The sequence below is a fragment of the Schistocerca nitens genome, chromosome 8, assembly GCF_023898315.1.
Source record: "Schistocerca nitens isolate TAMUIC-IGC-003100 chromosome 8, iqSchNite1.1, whole genome shotgun sequence".
Taxonomy (NCBI): Eukaryota; Metazoa; Arthropoda; class Insecta; order Orthoptera; family Acrididae; genus Schistocerca; species Schistocerca nitens.
The window spans coordinates 299,894,310-299,912,724 of NC_064621.1; the positions used below are offsets into that span (position 1 = coordinate 299,894,310).

The following is an 18,415-nucleotide window of genomic DNA, read 5'->3' on the forward strand; positions in this document are numbered from 1 at the left end:
AATCTTTTATATGTGTGTTCTGCCACCACTTGCTGAGTAGATTTTTTTATCTATGTAGTTAAATCATTTAATCAATAATGGTTTCCTTGGAATTATTTGTTTTGTTATAGTGGGAGAAAGTCATTCTTGAATAGTTGTTACAAAGATCTTCTATATAATTCACAGTAATCGAAGGAAACAGTACTGAAATCCAGGAAAATTGAAGAAAACCTTTCATGGCCTTCTTTATGGTTGCATAATTTTTTGCATTGCTGTCATATTTATTAATGAATATTGTGATCATTATGCATTCTAAGGTTCTATGACACTTCTTTGTAGAACTGGCAAGAAATTGTGTAGGAACTTACCATTTCACAGGTCATTTTGTTCTTTAAAGCTCTGTCCGACTGGTCTTTTAGATTGATGTACATTTCAGTTTCTTCCATCACATCCATAACTTTCCCTTTCTGTAACTTATGCAATATTTGTAGTGATTTAGATATTTGTAGTGAATTAGATATTTGTAGTGAATTAGATATTTGTAGTGAATTAGATATTTGTAGTGAATTAGATATTTGTAGTGAATTAGATATTTGTAGTGAATTAGATATTTGTAGTGAATTAGATATTTGTAGTGAATTAGATATTTGTAGTGAATTAGATATTTGTAGTGAATTAGATATTTGTAGTGAATTAGATATTTGTAGTGAATTAGGTAATTATGGTTGGTGTTTTTTAAGTATGCAGCAAAGGTGGATGGGCTGTTGTCACTTATTGTTTGTCTAATATAAAATTTCAAACATTCTTCAGTTAATTTTGCATATTCCTGGCCACGAAAAAGGCTCTGATTTTTGTGGTATATATAGGTTCATTTGAGCAGTTGCCAGCAGGCTAACACGCATGTGCAGAGCTCGAGTCCTGTAGGAGCAGCACCTTCTCCTGCTTCGGGATACCTGAAGTGTGGCTGTTGGCTATATGAACAGTAGCAGCAAGTAGTCAGATGCTACATGGGATAATTTTCCTGGTGTCCCCAAGCTGCCTGATTAATGCACGTGCAGAGTAGTCTGACTTATAGTGGCGATAGTGTCCATGTGACCCGTGTTTACGTTTTGTGATTTTGCTTTTTTCTTATAATTTACATTTCTCACGGTGAATGGCCAGGAGATATCAAATGAATTAAAATACATTCACAGTGTCTTGGGAGACTAAAATAATATGTTACTAGTTTCAGTTTTCTGATTTTATTTTATTGCCATGTTATCGGCAATTGAGCAGTAACTTGCGGACCCATGAAGCTATTTGTGCCGGTTTGCCAAAGAAATTTGGCTTTTATTAATCTTTTCCATGTAGACAGTCAATTTATTTGAAATAAAGGGTTTCATTTTCACGCTATTGGCTAGTTTAAATTGTTTGCTTAATTTCAAGAGTACATTTTCATTTTCTGGCATGTATGACATTGTGCCATAATAAAGAAGCAAACTGGTACCGCAAGAAAATTGGCATCCCAAAAACCACAGTGAAAAGCTTAATACCAAGTACTTCTGTGTGAATATGGACATACAAATGTACACTTTGAGGTGAGTTATGCAATTCAGTACGGCTTACGAAATCCCAATGGTTTTGGAGTATTGGCTGATATCCGTTTCTTTTATGGCATAATGCAAGATCTCTTAATGCTATATTCATGTGAACATATGTAAATGTTCACTTAAAGATGGCTAAGCAGGTAAATTTGGTCAATAGTATTGAATAAAATATTTTGTTTCAAATGTAGTGACAGCTTTAGCAGAATTTCAAAAATCTACCTACTGTGGAACACAATGTTTTTCGACAACAGTACATGCTTTAACACTTACCTGGTACCTCTTATAGGCTTGACGTTATTTCTTAATTTTTGTTGTTTACAATTTACAATTAAATTTATTAGTAAAGTATAGACATTATCACTGTAACTCTACATATGGCTTTATATTTGTTCCTAGAGTAGAATATAAACTGCCAGCTTTCCAGTATCTTGCCTTCACAGAAAACCTTGTTCATTTTGTACACAGTTTGAAGTGGAACAGTTCTAGTGCATACAAGTAACTTTTTTTTATTTTTTACAAGAAATTTGTATTCCTCCTTACTAGCTTTTTGCAGTGCTGTGTAGATGTAAACCTGATTGGAAATGCTACATAACGGTATTGTAGAGTATGAATAAGAAAATAAATAAATAAAACTGTGTTAAAGTCACCACAAAGCATAATATTGGAGTATTTCGAACTGTAGAGTCCATTGACATAAAGGTTTTCTGAGTATATATAAGAAATATATAAGAAACTATCAGCCTCAATTGTGGTAATGAAACCGACCTTTACCTAGGTTTCAGCCCAAGTAATTGAGCCTTCTTCAGAAGATAAACCGGAATCTATAATTTGTCTAAGAGGGCATGGTCTAGAAATAAAACTAAAACTGTCTGAGTATGGTATTGTGTCATAATGGGGAAAAAAGAACCACCCCTCTGCTAGAGAAATCCACGTTTCGGCTACAGTTACGGTGGCCGCCTCCTGGTTTTTTCAGGATAGCTTTTTTATTTATATATTTCGACATGGCACCATACTTGGGAAACGTTTACGTCAACTGACTCTTTCTGCAGAAGCCTATGTGATTATACTGCAGAGTCTAGTTTTGAAGTGAATATTATGTCAAGAACTAATTCCTTACTTTGCCTTCCTTATCTGGACAGGATATGATAAAATAATTGTCAAGTCCAATAACTCCGTGTGTCCCCCTCTAAAACAATATGCTGCAGTGCTGTACTCGGTCAGGTGATGCCCCACTATGCACAAAATTCCAAACAGAAATGCAATGACAAGCATATGTACAGAGCAAACACCAAGCATGTGCTTTCTACATCGTCATAACTGTGCATGAGCAGTAACACCTGTTACCTGGGACACTCTGGCGACTGCTGAAGTGAACCTTATACCTCAATAATCATTGTAAATTGTTAATGTTACTGTAGCTACAGTATAGTTTTGTATTCTTGAAACATTGGATAGTTTTTCAGAAACTATACCTAAATATTGCCACACAAAAACGTTTTTGCTGCTGTTTGCTTGTGTGTCTGATTAAAGTTATTTCATCTAGGGGGTTGATGTGTGTTTTGTTGGTTTTTCTTTTTGAATAATGTGTCGATAAAGTTTAGGATAACTATTATTCATAGCCATATTTTGTAGAATATCTAATTCTTATGCAATGTTTTCTTTTCCCAACTGTAAGTTGACCAGTTTCTATATCAAAGAATGAAAATATGCAAGCTTGTGTGCTGTCAGATGGCATGTTTTGTTGTGGATAATTTCATCTGTTGTCATTGGTTTACTAAAAATATTTTGTGTTCAGATTTCTCATTTGAAATTTTTAAATCTTAAAAGTTGATACTCTTATTTTTCTCTCTTCCCTGGTGAATAAACTGCTGTTTGAGTGAACTTGTCATTTTTTTCCCTATCTGAAGTGTTAATGAAAATATCAGCTAATATACTCACTAGGCATGAACCCTTTTCTATCATATTTTGTTGGAGATCAGTTTTATTCTTCAGTGAGAAGTAGTTGTAGGTAATCATTAACTGTAGTTCTACTGTTTCATAGGCTTCTGCTTGAGTGAGTTTACTTATATTTCAGATAGTTGCTTTTAATGATACTTGTAGTCTTTGTTACTGGAATGTTTGTATACATGTTAGTATATTGAGTGATAAAAATGTTCCATTTTCTGGTATTTTTATATTTTTAACTTTATTGACAATATTGTAAGAACTTCATTTAGTGTAATCTTTCTCATATGTCTAACATTCCTTAAGGGGTATATTGAGTATTTTACTAACAGCATGCACTGAGCTATTAATGATATTAACAACTGGACAAACTGTGATTTGTTATTTAGCTATCTTTGGTTGGGCACACAATGATGGGTGTTATTGGATCTATTATTATGGAATCTCATATGGCTTTTGCCATGAATTTAAAGTTGTTGTTGTTGTTGTTGTTGTTGTTGTGGTCTTCAGTTTGAGACTGGTTTGATGCAGCTCTCCATGCTAATCTATCCTGTGCAAGCTCCTTCATCCCCCAGTACCTACTGCAACCTACATCCTTCTGAATCTGCTTAGTGTATTCATCTCTTGGTCTCCCTCTATGATTTTTACCCTCCACACTGCCCTCCAATGCTAAATTTGTGATCCCTTGATGCCTCGGGACATGTCCTACCAACCGATCCCTTCTTCTAGTCAAGTTGTGCCACAAAATTCTCTTCTCTCCAATCCTGTTCAATACCTCCTCATTAGTTACGTGATCTACCCACCTTATCTTCAGCATTCTTCTGTAGCACCACATTTCGAAAGCTTCTATTCTCTTCTTGTCCAAACTAGTTATCGTCCATGTCTCACTTCCATACATGGCTACACTCCATACAAATACTTTCAGAAACGACTTCCTGACACCTAAATCTATACTCGATGTTAACAAATTTCTCTTCTTGAGAAACGCTTTCCTTGCCATTGCCAGTCTACATTTTATATCCTCTCTACTTCGACCATCATCGGTTATTTTACTCCCTAAATAGCAAAACTCCTTTACTACTTTAAGTGTCTCATTTCCTAATCTAATTCCCTCAGCATCACCTGACTTAATTCGACTACATTCCATTATCCTCGTTTTGCTTTTGTTGATGTTCATCTTATATCCTCCTTTAAAGACACTGTCCATTCCGTTCAACTGCTCTTCCAAGTCCTTTGTTGTCTCTGACAGAATTACATCATCGGCGAACCTCAAAGTTTTTATTTCTTCTCCCTGGATTTTAATACCTACTCCAAATTTTTCTTTTGTTTCCTTTACTGCTTGCTCAATATACAGATTGAATAACATCGGGGAGAGGCTACAACCCTGTCTCACTCCCTTCCCAACCACTGCTTCCCTTTCATGCACCTCGACTCTTATAACTGCCGTCTGGTTTCTGTACAAACTGTAAATAGCCTTTCTCTCCCTGTATTTTACCCCTGACACCTTTAGAATTTGAAAGAGAGTATTCCAGTCAACATTGTCAAAAGCTTTCTCTAAGTCTACAAATGCTAGAAACGTAGGTTTGCCTTTTCTTAATCTTTCTTCTAAGATAAGTCGTAAGGTTAGTATTGCCTCACGTGTTCCAACATTTCTACGGAACCCAAACTGATCTTCCGCGAGGTCGGCTTCTACCAGTTTTTCCATTTGTCTGTACATAATTCGCGTTAGTATTTTGCAGCTGTGACTTATTAAACTGATAGTTCGGTAATTTTCACATCTGTCAACACCTGCTTTCTTTGGGACTGGAAATATTGTATTCTTCTTGAAGTCTGAGGGTATTTCGCCTGTCTCATACATCTTGCTCACCAGATGGAAGAATTTTGTCAGGACTCGCTCTCCCAAGGCCGTCAGTAGTTCTAATGGAATGTTGTCTACTCCCGGGGCCTTGTTTCGACTCAGGTCTTTCAGTGCTCTGTCAAACTCTTCACGCAGTATCGTATCTCCCACTTCATCTTCATCTACATCCTCTTCCATTTCCATAATACTGTCCTCAAGTACATCTCCCTTGTATAGACCCTCTATATACTCCTTCCATCTTTCTGCTTTCCCTTCTTTGCTTAGAACTGGGTTTCCATCTGAGCTCTTGATGTTCATACAAGTGGCTCTCTTTTCTCCAAAGGTCTCTTTAATTTTCCCTGTAGGCTGTATCTATCTTACCCCTAGTGAGATAAGCCTCTACATCCTTACATTTGTCCTCTAGCTATGCCAGTTTCGCCATTTTGCACTTCTTGTCGATCTCATTTTTGAGGCGTTTGTATTCCTTTTTGCCTGCTTCATTTACTGCATTTTTATATTTTCTCCTTTCATCAATTAAATTCAATATTTATTCTGTTACCCAAGGATTTCTACTAGCCATTGTCTTTTTACCTACTTGATCCTCTGCTGCCTTCACTACTTCATCCCTCAGAGCTACCCATTCGTCTTCTACTGTATTTCTTTCCCCCATTCCTGTCAATTGTTCCCTTATGCTGTCCCTGAAACTCTGTAAAACCTCTGGTTTAGTCAGTTTATCCATGTCCCATCTACTTAAATTCCCACCTTTTTGCAGTTTCTTCAGTTTTAATCTACAGTTCATAACCAATAGATTGTGGTCAGAGTCCACATCTACCCCTGGAAATGCCCTACAATTTAAAACCTGGTTCCTAAATCTCTGTCTTACCATTATATAATCTATCTGAAACCTGTCAGTATCTCCAGGATTCTTCCATGCATACAACCTTCTTTTATGATTCTTGAACCAAGTGTTAGCTATGATTAAGTCATGCTCTGCGCAAAATTCTACAAGGCGGCTTCCTCTTTCATTTCTTCCCCCCAATCCATATTCACCTACTATGTTTCCTTCTCTCCCTTTTCCTACCGACGAATTCCAGTCACCCGTGACTATTAAATTTTCGTCTCCCTTCACTACCTGAATAATTTCTTTTATCTCGTCATACATTTCATCTATTTCTTCATCATCTGCAGAGCTAGTTGGCATATAAACTTGTACTACTGTAGTAGGCATGGGCTTCGTGTCTATCTTCGCTACAATAATACGTTCACTATGCTGTTGGTAGTAGCTTACCGGCACTCCTGTTTTTTTTTAATTCATTATTAAACCTACTCCTGCATTACCCCTATTTGATTTTGTATTTATAACCCTGTATTCACCTGACCAGAAGTCTTGTTCCTCCTGCCACCGAACTTCACTAATTCCCACTATATCTAACTTTAACGTATCCATTTCCCTTTTTAAATTTTCTAACCTACCTGTCCGATTAAGGGATCTGACAGTCCACGCTCCGATCCGTAGAATGCCAGTTTTCTTTCTCCTGATAACGACGTCCTCTTGAGTAGTCCCCGCCCGGAGAACCGAAAGGGGGACTGTTTTACCTCCGGAATATTTTACCCAAGATGACGCCATCCTCATTTAATCATACAGTAAAGCTGCATGTCCTCGGGAAAAATTACGGCTGTAGTTTCCCCTTGCTTTCAGCCATTCGCAGTACCACAACAGCAAGACCGTTTTGGTTAGTGTTACAAGGCCAGTTCAGTCAATCATCCAGACTGTTGCCCCTGCAACTACTGAAAAGGCTGCTGCCAATCTTCAGGAACCACACGTTTGTCTGGCCTCTCAACAGATACCCCTCCATTGTGGTTGCACCTACGGTTCGGCTATCTGTATTGTTGAGGCACGCAAGCCTCCCCACCAACGGCAAGGTCCATGGTTCATGGGGGGAGGAATTTAAAGTTAGAGCTTTCATTAACTGTGCATTTCAAATTATTCTAGCATGTTTCTGTTGTAATCTTCTTCTGGCATCCTTTACCTGATTTTACGCGGATTGCAGTATATTCTTCAAGCTTGTTATTAATTTGGCAAACGACATCAGGGTCCTTTGTTCTCATATTGACCCATTTTACTTACGTTCTTATTATTTTTGCAATTGGCTCTTGAGATGGCAACTCGGCCATATGGAGCACTACTTTGGTGCTTGCAATAATATTTTTAATTATGCTGTCTCCTAAGTGGGGTTGTATGTTTAGTTTGAGGCTTTTATTTAGTAAGTTCACTTCTGAGAAGTAATTAACTTCAGAAAATAGTTCATAGTAATAATCAAAGCAAAATTACTTTTGTATAAGTTCAATTTGTGTGCCTTTCTCACTACTTGTGAAGCAGGAAATTTAACTAGCAACATTTATACACTATGGCACTGAACTTCGACACATTTAATGCAGATCAATAGTTATTCAAAAACAGGATACTCGGTCTTCTGCACATTTAGGATGGGACCCTACATTGGTTTCATGATCAGGACAATTTTAAGGTTCACACACGCGTTTATATCACTGGAATTATTATTACTGAAAGCCACTCACACAAACATACTGGTCCATACTACGGTACATATCTGAGTTCCTGAAGCAGGTGGAGCAGTGGCACAATATTGGTGGCAGGCATGTGGCGGCTATCTGGTCTCTCACTCTTGCTGTTGAATGCTCTTTATAAATGCCTCTTGATGATGAATTATCCTCGTTTTAGAGCCATTCCATTATAACAAGAGCACCATGTTGTTGTTGTGGTCTTCAGTCCTGAGACTGGTTTGATGCAGCTCTCCATGCTACTCTATCCTGTGCAAGCTTCTTCATCTCCCAGTACCTACTGCAACCTACATCCTTCTGAATCTGCTTAGTGTATTGATCTCTTGGTCTCCCTCTACGATTTTTACCCTCCACGCTGCCCTCCAATGCTAAATTTGTGATCCCTTGATGCCTCAAAACATGTCCTACCAACCGATCCCTTCTTCTAGTCAAGTTGTGCCACAAAATTCTCTTCTCTCCAATCCTGTTCAATACCTCCTCATTAGTTACGTGATCTACCCACCTTATCTTCAGCATTCTTCTGTAGCACCACATTTCGAAAGCTTCTATTCTCTTCTTGTCCAAACTAGTTATCGTCCATGTCTCACTTCCATACATGGCTACACTCCATACAAATAGTTTCAGAAACGACTTCCTGACACCTAAATCTATACTCGATGTTAACAAATTTCTCTTCTTGAGAAACGCTTTCCTTGCCATTGCCAGTCTACATTTTATATCCTCTCTACTTCGACCATCATCGGTTATTTTACTCCCTAAATAGCAAAACTCCTTTACTACTTTAAGTGTCTCATTTCCTAATCTAATTCCCTCAGCATCACCCGACTTAATTTGACTACATTCCATTATCCTCGTTTTGCTTTTGTTGATGTTCATCTTATATCCTCCTTTCAAGACACTGTCCATTCCGTTCAACTGCTCTTCCAAGTCCTTTGCTGTCTCTGACAGAATTACAATGTCATCGGCGAACCTCAAAGTTTTTACTTCTTCTCCATGAATTTTAATACCTACTCCGAATTTTTTTTTTGTTTCCTTTACTGCTTGCTCAATATACAGATTGAATAACATCGGGGAGAGGCTACAACCCTGTCTCACTCCTTTCCCAACCACTGCTTCCCTTTCATGCCCCTCGACTCTTATAACTGCCATCTGGTTTCTGTACAAATTGTAAATAGCCTTTCGCTCCCTGTATCTTACCCCTGCCACCTTCAGAATTTGAAAGAGAGTATTCCAGTCAACATTGTCAAAAGCCTTCTCCAAGTCTACAAATGCTAGAAACGTAGGTTTGCCTTTTCTTAATCTTTCTTCCAAGATAAGTCGCAGGGTCAGTATTGCCTCACGTGTTCCAACATTCCTACGGAATCCAAACTGATCTTCCCCGAGGTCAGCTTCTACCAGTTTTTCCATTCGTCTGTAAAGAATTCGCGTTAGTATTTTGCAGCTGTGACTTATTAAACTGATAGTTCGGTAATTTTCACATTTGTCAACACCTGCTTTCTTTGGGATTGGAATTATTATATTCTTCTTGAAGTCTGAGGGTATTTCGCCTGTCTCATACATCGTGCTCACCAGATGGTAGAGTTTTGTCATGACTGGCTCTCCCAAGGCCATCAGTAGTTCTAGTGGAATGTTGTCTACTCCCGGGGCCTTGTTTCGACTCAGGTCTTTCAGTGCTCTGTCAAACTCTTCACGCAGTATCTTATCTCCCATTTCGTCTTCATCTACATCCTCTTCCATTTCCATAATATTGTCCTCAAGTACATCTCCCTTGTATAAACCCTCTATATACTCCTTCCACCTTTCTACCTTCCCTTCTTAGCTTAGAACTGGGTTTCCATCTGAGCTCTTGACATTCATACAAGTGGTTCTCTTCTCTCCAAAGGTCTCTTTAATTTTCCTGTAGGCAGTATCTATCTTACCCCTAGTGAGACAAGCCTCTACATCCTTACATTTGTCCTCTAGCCATGCCTGCTTAGCCATTTTGCACTTCCTGTCGATCTCATTTTTGAGACGTTTGTATTCCTTTTTGCCTGCTTCATTTACTGCATTTTTATATTTTCTCCTTTCATCAATTAAGTTCAATATTTCTTCCGTTACCCAAGGATTTCTACTAGCCCTCGTCTTTTTACCTACTTGATCATCTGCTGCCTTCACCACTTCATCCCTCAGAGCTACCCATTCTTCTTCTACTGTATTTCTTTCCCCCATTCCTGTCAATTGTTCCCTTATGCTCTCCCTGAAACTCTCTACAACCTCTGGTTCTTTCAGTTTATCCAGGTCCCATCTCCTTAAATTCCCACCTTTTTGCAGTTTCTTCAGTTTCAATCTGCAGTTCATAACCAATAGATTGTGGTCAGAATCCACATCTGCCCCAGGAAATGTCTTACAGTTTAAAACCTGGTTCCTAAATCTCTGTCTTACCATTATATAATCTATCTGAAACCTGTCAGTATCTCCTGGCTTCTTCCATGTATACAGCCTCCTTTCATGATTCTTGAACCAAGTGTTAGCTATGATTAAGTTATGCTCTGTGCAAAATTCTACAAGGCGGCATCCTCTTTCATTCCTTCCCCCCAATCCATATTCACCTACTATGTTTCCTTCTCTCCCTTTTCCTACTGACGAATTCCAGTCACCCATGACTATTAAATTTTCGTCTCCCTTCACTACCTGAATAATTTCTTTTATCTCGTCATACATTTCATCTATTTCTTCATCATCTGCAGAGCTAGTTGGCATATAAACTTGTACTACTGTAGTAGGCATGGACTTCGTGTCTATCTTGGCCACAATAATGCGTTCACTATGCTGTTTGTAGTAGCTAACCCGCACTCCTACTTTTTTATTCATTATTAAACCTACTCCTGCATTACCCCTATTTGATTTTGTATTTATAACCCTGTAATCACCTGACCAAAAGTCTTGTTCCTCCTGCCACCGAACTTCACTAATTCCCACTATATCTAACTTTAACCTATCCATTTCCCTTTTTAAATTTTCTAACCTACCTGCCCGATTAAGTGATCTGACATTCCACGCTCCGATCCGTAGAACGCCAGTTTTCTTTCTCCTGATAACGACGTCCTCTTGAGTAGTCCCCGCCCGGAGATCCGAATGGGGGACTATTTTACCTCCGGAATATTTTACCCAAGAGGACGCCATCATCATTTAATCATACAGTAGAGCTGCATGTCCTCGGGAAAAATTACGGCTGTAGTTTCCCCTTGCTTTCAGCCGTTTGCAGTACCAGCACAGCAAGGCCGTTTTGGTTAATGTTACAAGGCCAGATCAGTCAATCATCCAGACTGTTGCCCCTGCAAGTACTGAAAAGGCTGCTGCCCCTCTTCAGGAACCACATGTTTGTCTGGCCTCTCAACAGATACCCCTCCGTTGTGGTTGCACCTACGGTACGGCCATCTGTATCGCTGAGGCACGCAAGCCTCCCCACCAACGGCAAGGTCCATGGTTCATGGGGGGGAAGAAGAGCACCATACGACAGCCAAAACAACATGCAAGGCAATTTCAATATAAATTTTCTTTCAAATGCCTCACTTGGTACACTCGATTTAACCGTACAGTGGCTAGCCACTGACTGCGTAGTGTGCTCCCCCAGTAGCCGTCCAGATCGACCGCCAAATCTGCCTTCTAGCGCACCCCAGGCCACTTCTGTAGCGGAGGGGGTTCCCTACACCTTTTTTTTTACTATACAATACAAGTTCCCTAAGCATGAACCAGTTTTTTACATGTTAATACCAGAGAAGGAAGGTTGCTACTCACCATATAGTGGAGATGCTGAGTCGCGATAGGCACAACAAAAAAATTCACACAATTATAGTTTTCGGCCTTAAAGCCTTTGTCAGCAGTACACACACACACACACACACACACACACACACACACACACACACACACACACACACACACACACACACACACACACACACCTCGGCAGTGTGTGCAAGTATGACCAAATCACAGTTTAATCTTAGTTTGATTAAACAATGGACCAAATCACAGTTTAATCTTAGTTTGATTAAACAATGATAGAATACATAAATTATGAGTTAAATCACTCTTTGATTAAACAATAGTGAAGTAACTTTAATTATATTGCTCTTGTGCTATGTGCATCTGTTACCTCATAGTAATGACCCACTCGAAGCATTAAGTAATGCAGTCGATCCAGGTCCCAGCCAACTTTGTAACTGATCACTAATTATCTCATAGTCAACTGCTGTATTGTAGGATTGAGCTGCTAGTTCAGAATCTGGGTCATTTTCTTGCATGAATCATAAATTTTTTCTCACCTAACTCGCTGTCTATTTTATGTTACTATTGCTCACATGGACATATGACAGTGCAACTTAGCACTGTGTTAGGTGGAGCAATAATGAACGAATGTGTTAGGGCTTACACTGGAATGGTACAAGGCGATGTCATTTATGGTTGACGCATGTTACGCATAGGTGTGCCTGCTTCAGGATTAAATATGTAAGCACATACAAAAAAGTTGACAAACAACAGTTTGATAAAAGAAAAAGGAAGTCTGGTCTGTTATAAGAAAGGAAGTTGGCAGTGAAATGGAGCAAAATTCTCCTCTAGTGATAAATGGTAGAATTGTTACAGATTCTAGTGCCATAAGTGAATCCTTCAGTGACTTCTACTAAATTGAAGTAACATGGGTAACTGATGACCTCGAAGTACAAATCCTAGTATCACAGAGAAATTATACAGGTTTTAAGGTTTCGTATCTTTCAAGTTAGGATGTTATGAAAATCATCATGACCTTCAAAAAATTTAAACATGGAATGTGGGAAGGGATGATGGCCCCACTAGAATAATTAAAATACTCTGTCATAGTATTGCACTATCACTCTCTCTTTGTCATCTACATCTACATCCATACTCCGCAAGCCACCTGACTGTGTGTGGCGGAGGGTACCCTGAGTACCTCTATCGGTTCTCCCTTCTATTCCAGTCTCGTATTGTTCGTGGAAAGAAGGATTGTCGGTATGCTTCTGTGTGGGCTCTAATCTCTCTGATTTTATCCTCATGGTCTCTTCGCGAGATATACATAGGAGGGAGCAATATACTGCTTGACTCTTCGGTGAAGGTATGTTCTCGAAACTTTAACAAAAGCCCGTACCGAGCTACTGAGCGTCTCTCCTGCAGTCTTCCACTGGAGTTTATCATCTCCGTAACGCTTTCGTGATTATTAAATGATCCTGTAACGGAGCCCGCTGCTCTCCATTGGATCTTCTCTATCTCTTCTATCAATCCTATCTGGTACGGATCCCACACTGTTGAGCAGTATTCAAGCAGTGGGTGAACAAGCTTACTGTAACCTACTTCCTTTGTTTTCGGATTGCATTTCCTTAGGATTCTTCCAATGAATCTGTCTGGCATCTGCTTTACCGACGATCAACTTTATATGATCATTCCATTTTAAATCACTCCTAATGCGTACTCCCAGATAATTTATGGAATTAACTGCTTCCAGTTGCTGACCTGCTATTTTGGAGTTAGATGATAAGGGAACTATCTTTCTATGTATTCGCAGCACATAACACTTGTCTACATTGAGACTCAATTGCCACTCCCTGCACCATGCGTCTATTCGCTGCAGATCCTCCTGCATTTCAGTACAATTTTCCATTGTTACAACCTCTCAATACACCACAGCATCATCTGCAAAAAGCCTCAGTGAACCTCCGACGTCATCCACAAGGTCATTTATGTATATTGTGAACAGCAACGGTCCTACGACACTCCCCTGCGGCACACCTGAAATCACTCTTACTTCGGAAGACTTCTCTCCATTGAGAATAACATGCTGCGTTCTGTTATCTAGGAACTCTTCAATCCAATCACACAATTGGTCTGATAGTCCATATGCTCATACTTTGTTCATTAAACGACTGTGGGGAACTGTATCGAACGCCTTGCGGAACTCAAGAAACACGGCATCTACCTGTGAACCCGTGTCTATATCCCTCTGAGTTTTGTGGACGAATAGTGCGAGCTGGGTTTCACACGACCGTCTTTTTCAAAACCCAAGCTGATTCCTACAGAGTAGATTTCTAGTCTCCAGAAAAGTCATTATACTCGAACATAATAAGTGTTCCAAAATTCTACAACTGATCGACGTTAGAGATATAGGTCTATAGCTCTTTAGATGAGGATTGTTGTCCAGGTTGACTTAAATATGTTTGAAGTTCAGCTACATGATAAAAGTGGAAGAAAAGATGGAATGGGGAATTCAAGAATCCAGAAATATTGAAAGATCTGCTCGTGATCGGATAAAAAATTATAATCAATCTCACAGGATTATTTTAAATGCTCAGTGTGGTTTCTGCAAAGGCTGCAATAGTACTCATTCGATAAATGCAGTTGTCTTGCTAATATACTTTGTGTGTCAGCTGTGTTTCATGATCTCACAAAATATTTTGTACCTCCTTCTCCACAAGCTATTGTTTCCAAGGAAAATCTGTTAATTGTATGTCATCATAATTACTAAACAGAAAGCATGGAGCACTTGTTCACAGCAGTGACCAGAAATTTGTCTCTAGCTGGAAAAACACAAAATTAGGTGTTCCACAACACTCAGTATTAAGGCCACTAATATTTTTGTACTGTATAAATGTTATTCCACGCCAGGTTCATTCTGTTGCCACCGTATGTGCAGATGACTCAACAGTGATAGTATGGTGTAACACCGACAAAGAGTTAATATTGAATATATAATTGAGGAATTAGAGACATGGGTTAAAAATAATAATTTGAAATTAAACAGTACAGAAACCAGGAAACCATCAGCACAGTGTAAAAGTGAAATACACAGTATGGACAAAAATGTGGCGACAGTTAAAAGCGTCAAATTCCTTGGCTTATTAGTAAATGAAAATGGGGCGCAAGTAAGCACGTGGACAGCATATTGAGTCAACTTAACAGTCTCATTTAGGTCATTAATGTCTTGAATATCATTAAAAAAAAAATCTATGTCAGGCGATACTATGTCCCCGTTGTTATGACAATATAAAATTTCAGGATCTGAGAAAACTAATATACAGTGCGAGTCAAAAGTCCTTGAACACCTTCATAAGTTGGAAGTTTAAAGGGAAAATTTAAATGTGATGATGGTTTGATGTGGTGCCGCAACTTTTGGGGTGAATGTCATTCATGGCCGCCATCTTGAAATCCGCCATTTTGGATTAAAGTCATTTTTTTTTAAACAGGAAAGGGGGGGGGGGGCTGGGACACATCAAATAACACTCGCTTGAGCTCTGGAATTGAGTAGTGTAATTTGTTTTTGTCCATCTTGTATAGTTTAGAGGTTCTTAATGTTCAAAGTTGGGAAATTACTACAGTTGTGCATTGCACGATAGAACGTATTGTAGCAGCCGGTATGAAGGTAATTTCTCAACTTTGAACATTAATAACCTCTAAACTGTACAAGATAGACAAAAAGAAATTACACTACTCAATTCCAGAGCTCAAGCGAGTGTTATTTGATGTGTCATACACCCCCCTTCCCATTAAAAAAGACTTGAATCCAAAATGGCGGATTTAAAGATGGCGGCCATGAACGACATTTCGGCCCCAGTCAAACCTATGTTCCCATCTTCACATTTCAATTTTCCCTTTAATCTTCCAACTTAAGAAGGTGTCCAAAGACTTTTGACTCACCCTGTACTTTCCTGAAGAAGCTTTTAGAGTACAGAAAAATGTTATCCAAGCCATGATGTAAACCCACAACATTTTGAGGGTAACTGAATTGTGTGTCAACATGAAACCAGTTTTGGAGCAAGTTACATGTTACCTAGTTACAGACAAAAACAATATCAAAAAACTCCACTTATATGGACATAAAATTTATAAAATTGGAAGTGGAAGTATGGACCTAACTCTATAAAATACTGGAGTAGACCTCGAAAAATACCTGAAATATAAATGCTATCATGATTCACGTTCAGAAAGTAAGTGTACTATGACCATATCAGACTGCACTTTACAGTTTCTTTTCCTTCTTTTTCTTCTTTTTTTTTTTCCTTTTTTTTTCGTGTTGGCAATACAGAGTGGTAGTGGGAGATCCCCTAATCACAGCGAGCATTGCAGTAACTCAGTACTAGATAAACTCATGTTGTTGTGTCCAGTTGCATGAAAGATGTCATTGAGCAATCCCTCCCATTGCGAGTCGTGCTGTGATCTGCTTCCTACTTGCAGAAGGAATAAAACATACAGATCTTCTTTCAAGAAACAAAACAGTTTACGGTGAGAAGTTTTGAACAAAATGAGTGTGTTTAAGTGGTGTAGGGAGTTTAGTGGAGGCAGAACAAATGTACGTGACAAACAGACTGATTGATTGCTTTTTGACTAACGAGTTGGTGTAAAAAATCGAGGAAACTGCTCATGAAGTCGACCAGTTGGCAGTGGATGAAATTTCTGTGATATTTCCACACCTCACCAGAGTTCTCTTAACAAGACAGTAACACAAATGTTGGGATACTGGAAACTGTGCACAAGATGGTTTTGTTTAATGTCCAAACCTGTTTTACCACAGTTGTGATGCCCTCTGGGTTTTTTTCCTTTTATACATCTTACAAATTGTTCTGCAACACAGGGATGCTGTACAGCAATTGTCAGCCTAGAAAGGGCCTTATGCCTTAATTTTACCGGAATTTATAATTTGTTAAAGGTTGTAATCTTAAAGGAAATTTAATTCATACATTGCCATAACATACCTGTGTTGCAGGTGACATGGCATATTAATTTATACCTGTGGCTGGTTATGAAACAAAACAGTAGTCGTGTTCTTGCAAAAGAGTCAACCATCTATAATTTGTTATTATGCATGTTCATTTCTAGTAAATAATGACTTTCATAAATGCTTCCTTGGCACCAGGGAAGGTGTGTGAGATATACAGGATACTGTATACCACTGGAACATTACATAACTGCCCTCTGTAGTGTACATTTTATGCAAAGGTTGTAGTTTGTTTTATGTTTTTTGAAGAATATTTGTAGTACTATTTATCTTAGAGTAATGCATTCTCTCTGACTAATATCCCACCTTATTATGGACAAAATATAAGTAAAAATATAATGGTCTGTAAAATAGTGTTGAAGATGATTAATTTTGACATGTGTCAAAACTCTAAATGGGCAGAGTGAGATTCAATTTAAGATTTAGACTGGTGGCTGTTAAAAACCTTTTTTCTTTTATCTCAGCTTGTCAAGGTTGCATTTGATGAGGAAGTGACACCTGAAAATATTGAAGCTTTTCGGAAGATGGTGCATAGGCTTCGTCACCCAGCTCACATACTGCATCATTTTGCATTTACTGGCCAAGTTGTTCCTCAAACACCATTGCATAAAGGAAAAGAGAAAAATGCCACTCTGAAGTAAGTATAGATGATGCATCTTGCCAAATTTTAGCACAGATACTGTTTTGTAGACAAAATTATTTTATCTTAAATGCAGTAACAGTCCAAGAGGAATATATTGTTTATGACTTTCAAGAATGTACCTAAGATCTGATTTTACACATCTAGCATGTAGTAGATAGTGTTGTTTCTTTAGTGATAAAGGCATGAGGACACTAATGGTGAGAATGAGAGTGCTCTTAACTGGTTTATGTAAATAAATTTTTCCATTAGTTTCTGACAGTAAATTCATGAAATAGTTCAATTACTGTTACAGAATCTATAGAAATAACTGAACCTACCAAATGTTGTCATGTGTACATAGCACTGTTTCAACAAAAATTACATGCTGTGAACTTATGTGTTTTGTGTTAAACTTTGCAGTCTCCTCATTCTTAATAGTCAGTGTCACATTTCACACTAATTTTTCTATCTCTATTATGAAACTTACTGCATAATTTTCCCATATTCGTAAAGGAATTTGCTTAGTCTCCCGAATACAAGCTATTGTAATTGTTTTCTAGACATAAACAACTTCAAACCATTAGACATTTGCTAATGACACTACATGAATTGATACTTTCCTTTGTAGTTAACTGAGCACTACTTCATTCAAAAACATACTTCATTACAAATACAGTAAATGATGATAGCCTTCACCACTAACAAATATGGCCAGTCTCTGTTAAGGGGGACTGAGGCCAAAGGACTTGATTGTTGCATGTCAATGATTGTAGCATTGTTTTCATATCTGTACAGGTTCCGAGCAAGCTACTACAGCCACACAGAACACTTTATCACTGTGAGCAGGGATTTAGCTGCACAGATAAATACCTTTTATTATAATATTTAAAACAAATTACAGAATTAATAAAAAGGAATAAAATTTTCACACATAAAGTTAATTTGTCTGCCTAGAATAATAGATATGTATATATGTTAGTTGATACTCCTGCGTCTGAGGCAGTGGGTGTCAGGCTCCAACCCTTTTTTTCATCACAGCAAAAAGTATTTTGATTTCTGGTTTATTTGTGTGTCCATTCATAGAAAACACAGTTCTACTT

The 18,415-nt window shown here is 38.3% G+C and overlaps 1 protein-coding gene across 1 annotated transcript in view; it reads left to right on the forward strand.

Annotated features, from left to right (window-relative positions):
• LOC126198531 (myotubularin-related protein 13) overlaps positions 1-18,415 on the forward strand; it is a 219,927-nt gene that overhangs the window by 108,580 nt on the left and 92,932 nt on the right. The window contains exon 19 of the mRNA XM_049934926.1: positions 17,158-17,330. Coding sequence (XP_049790883.1) covers positions 17,158-17,330 — 173 coding nt within the window. The remainder of the gene's footprint in view (positions 1-17,157; positions 17,331-18,415) is intronic.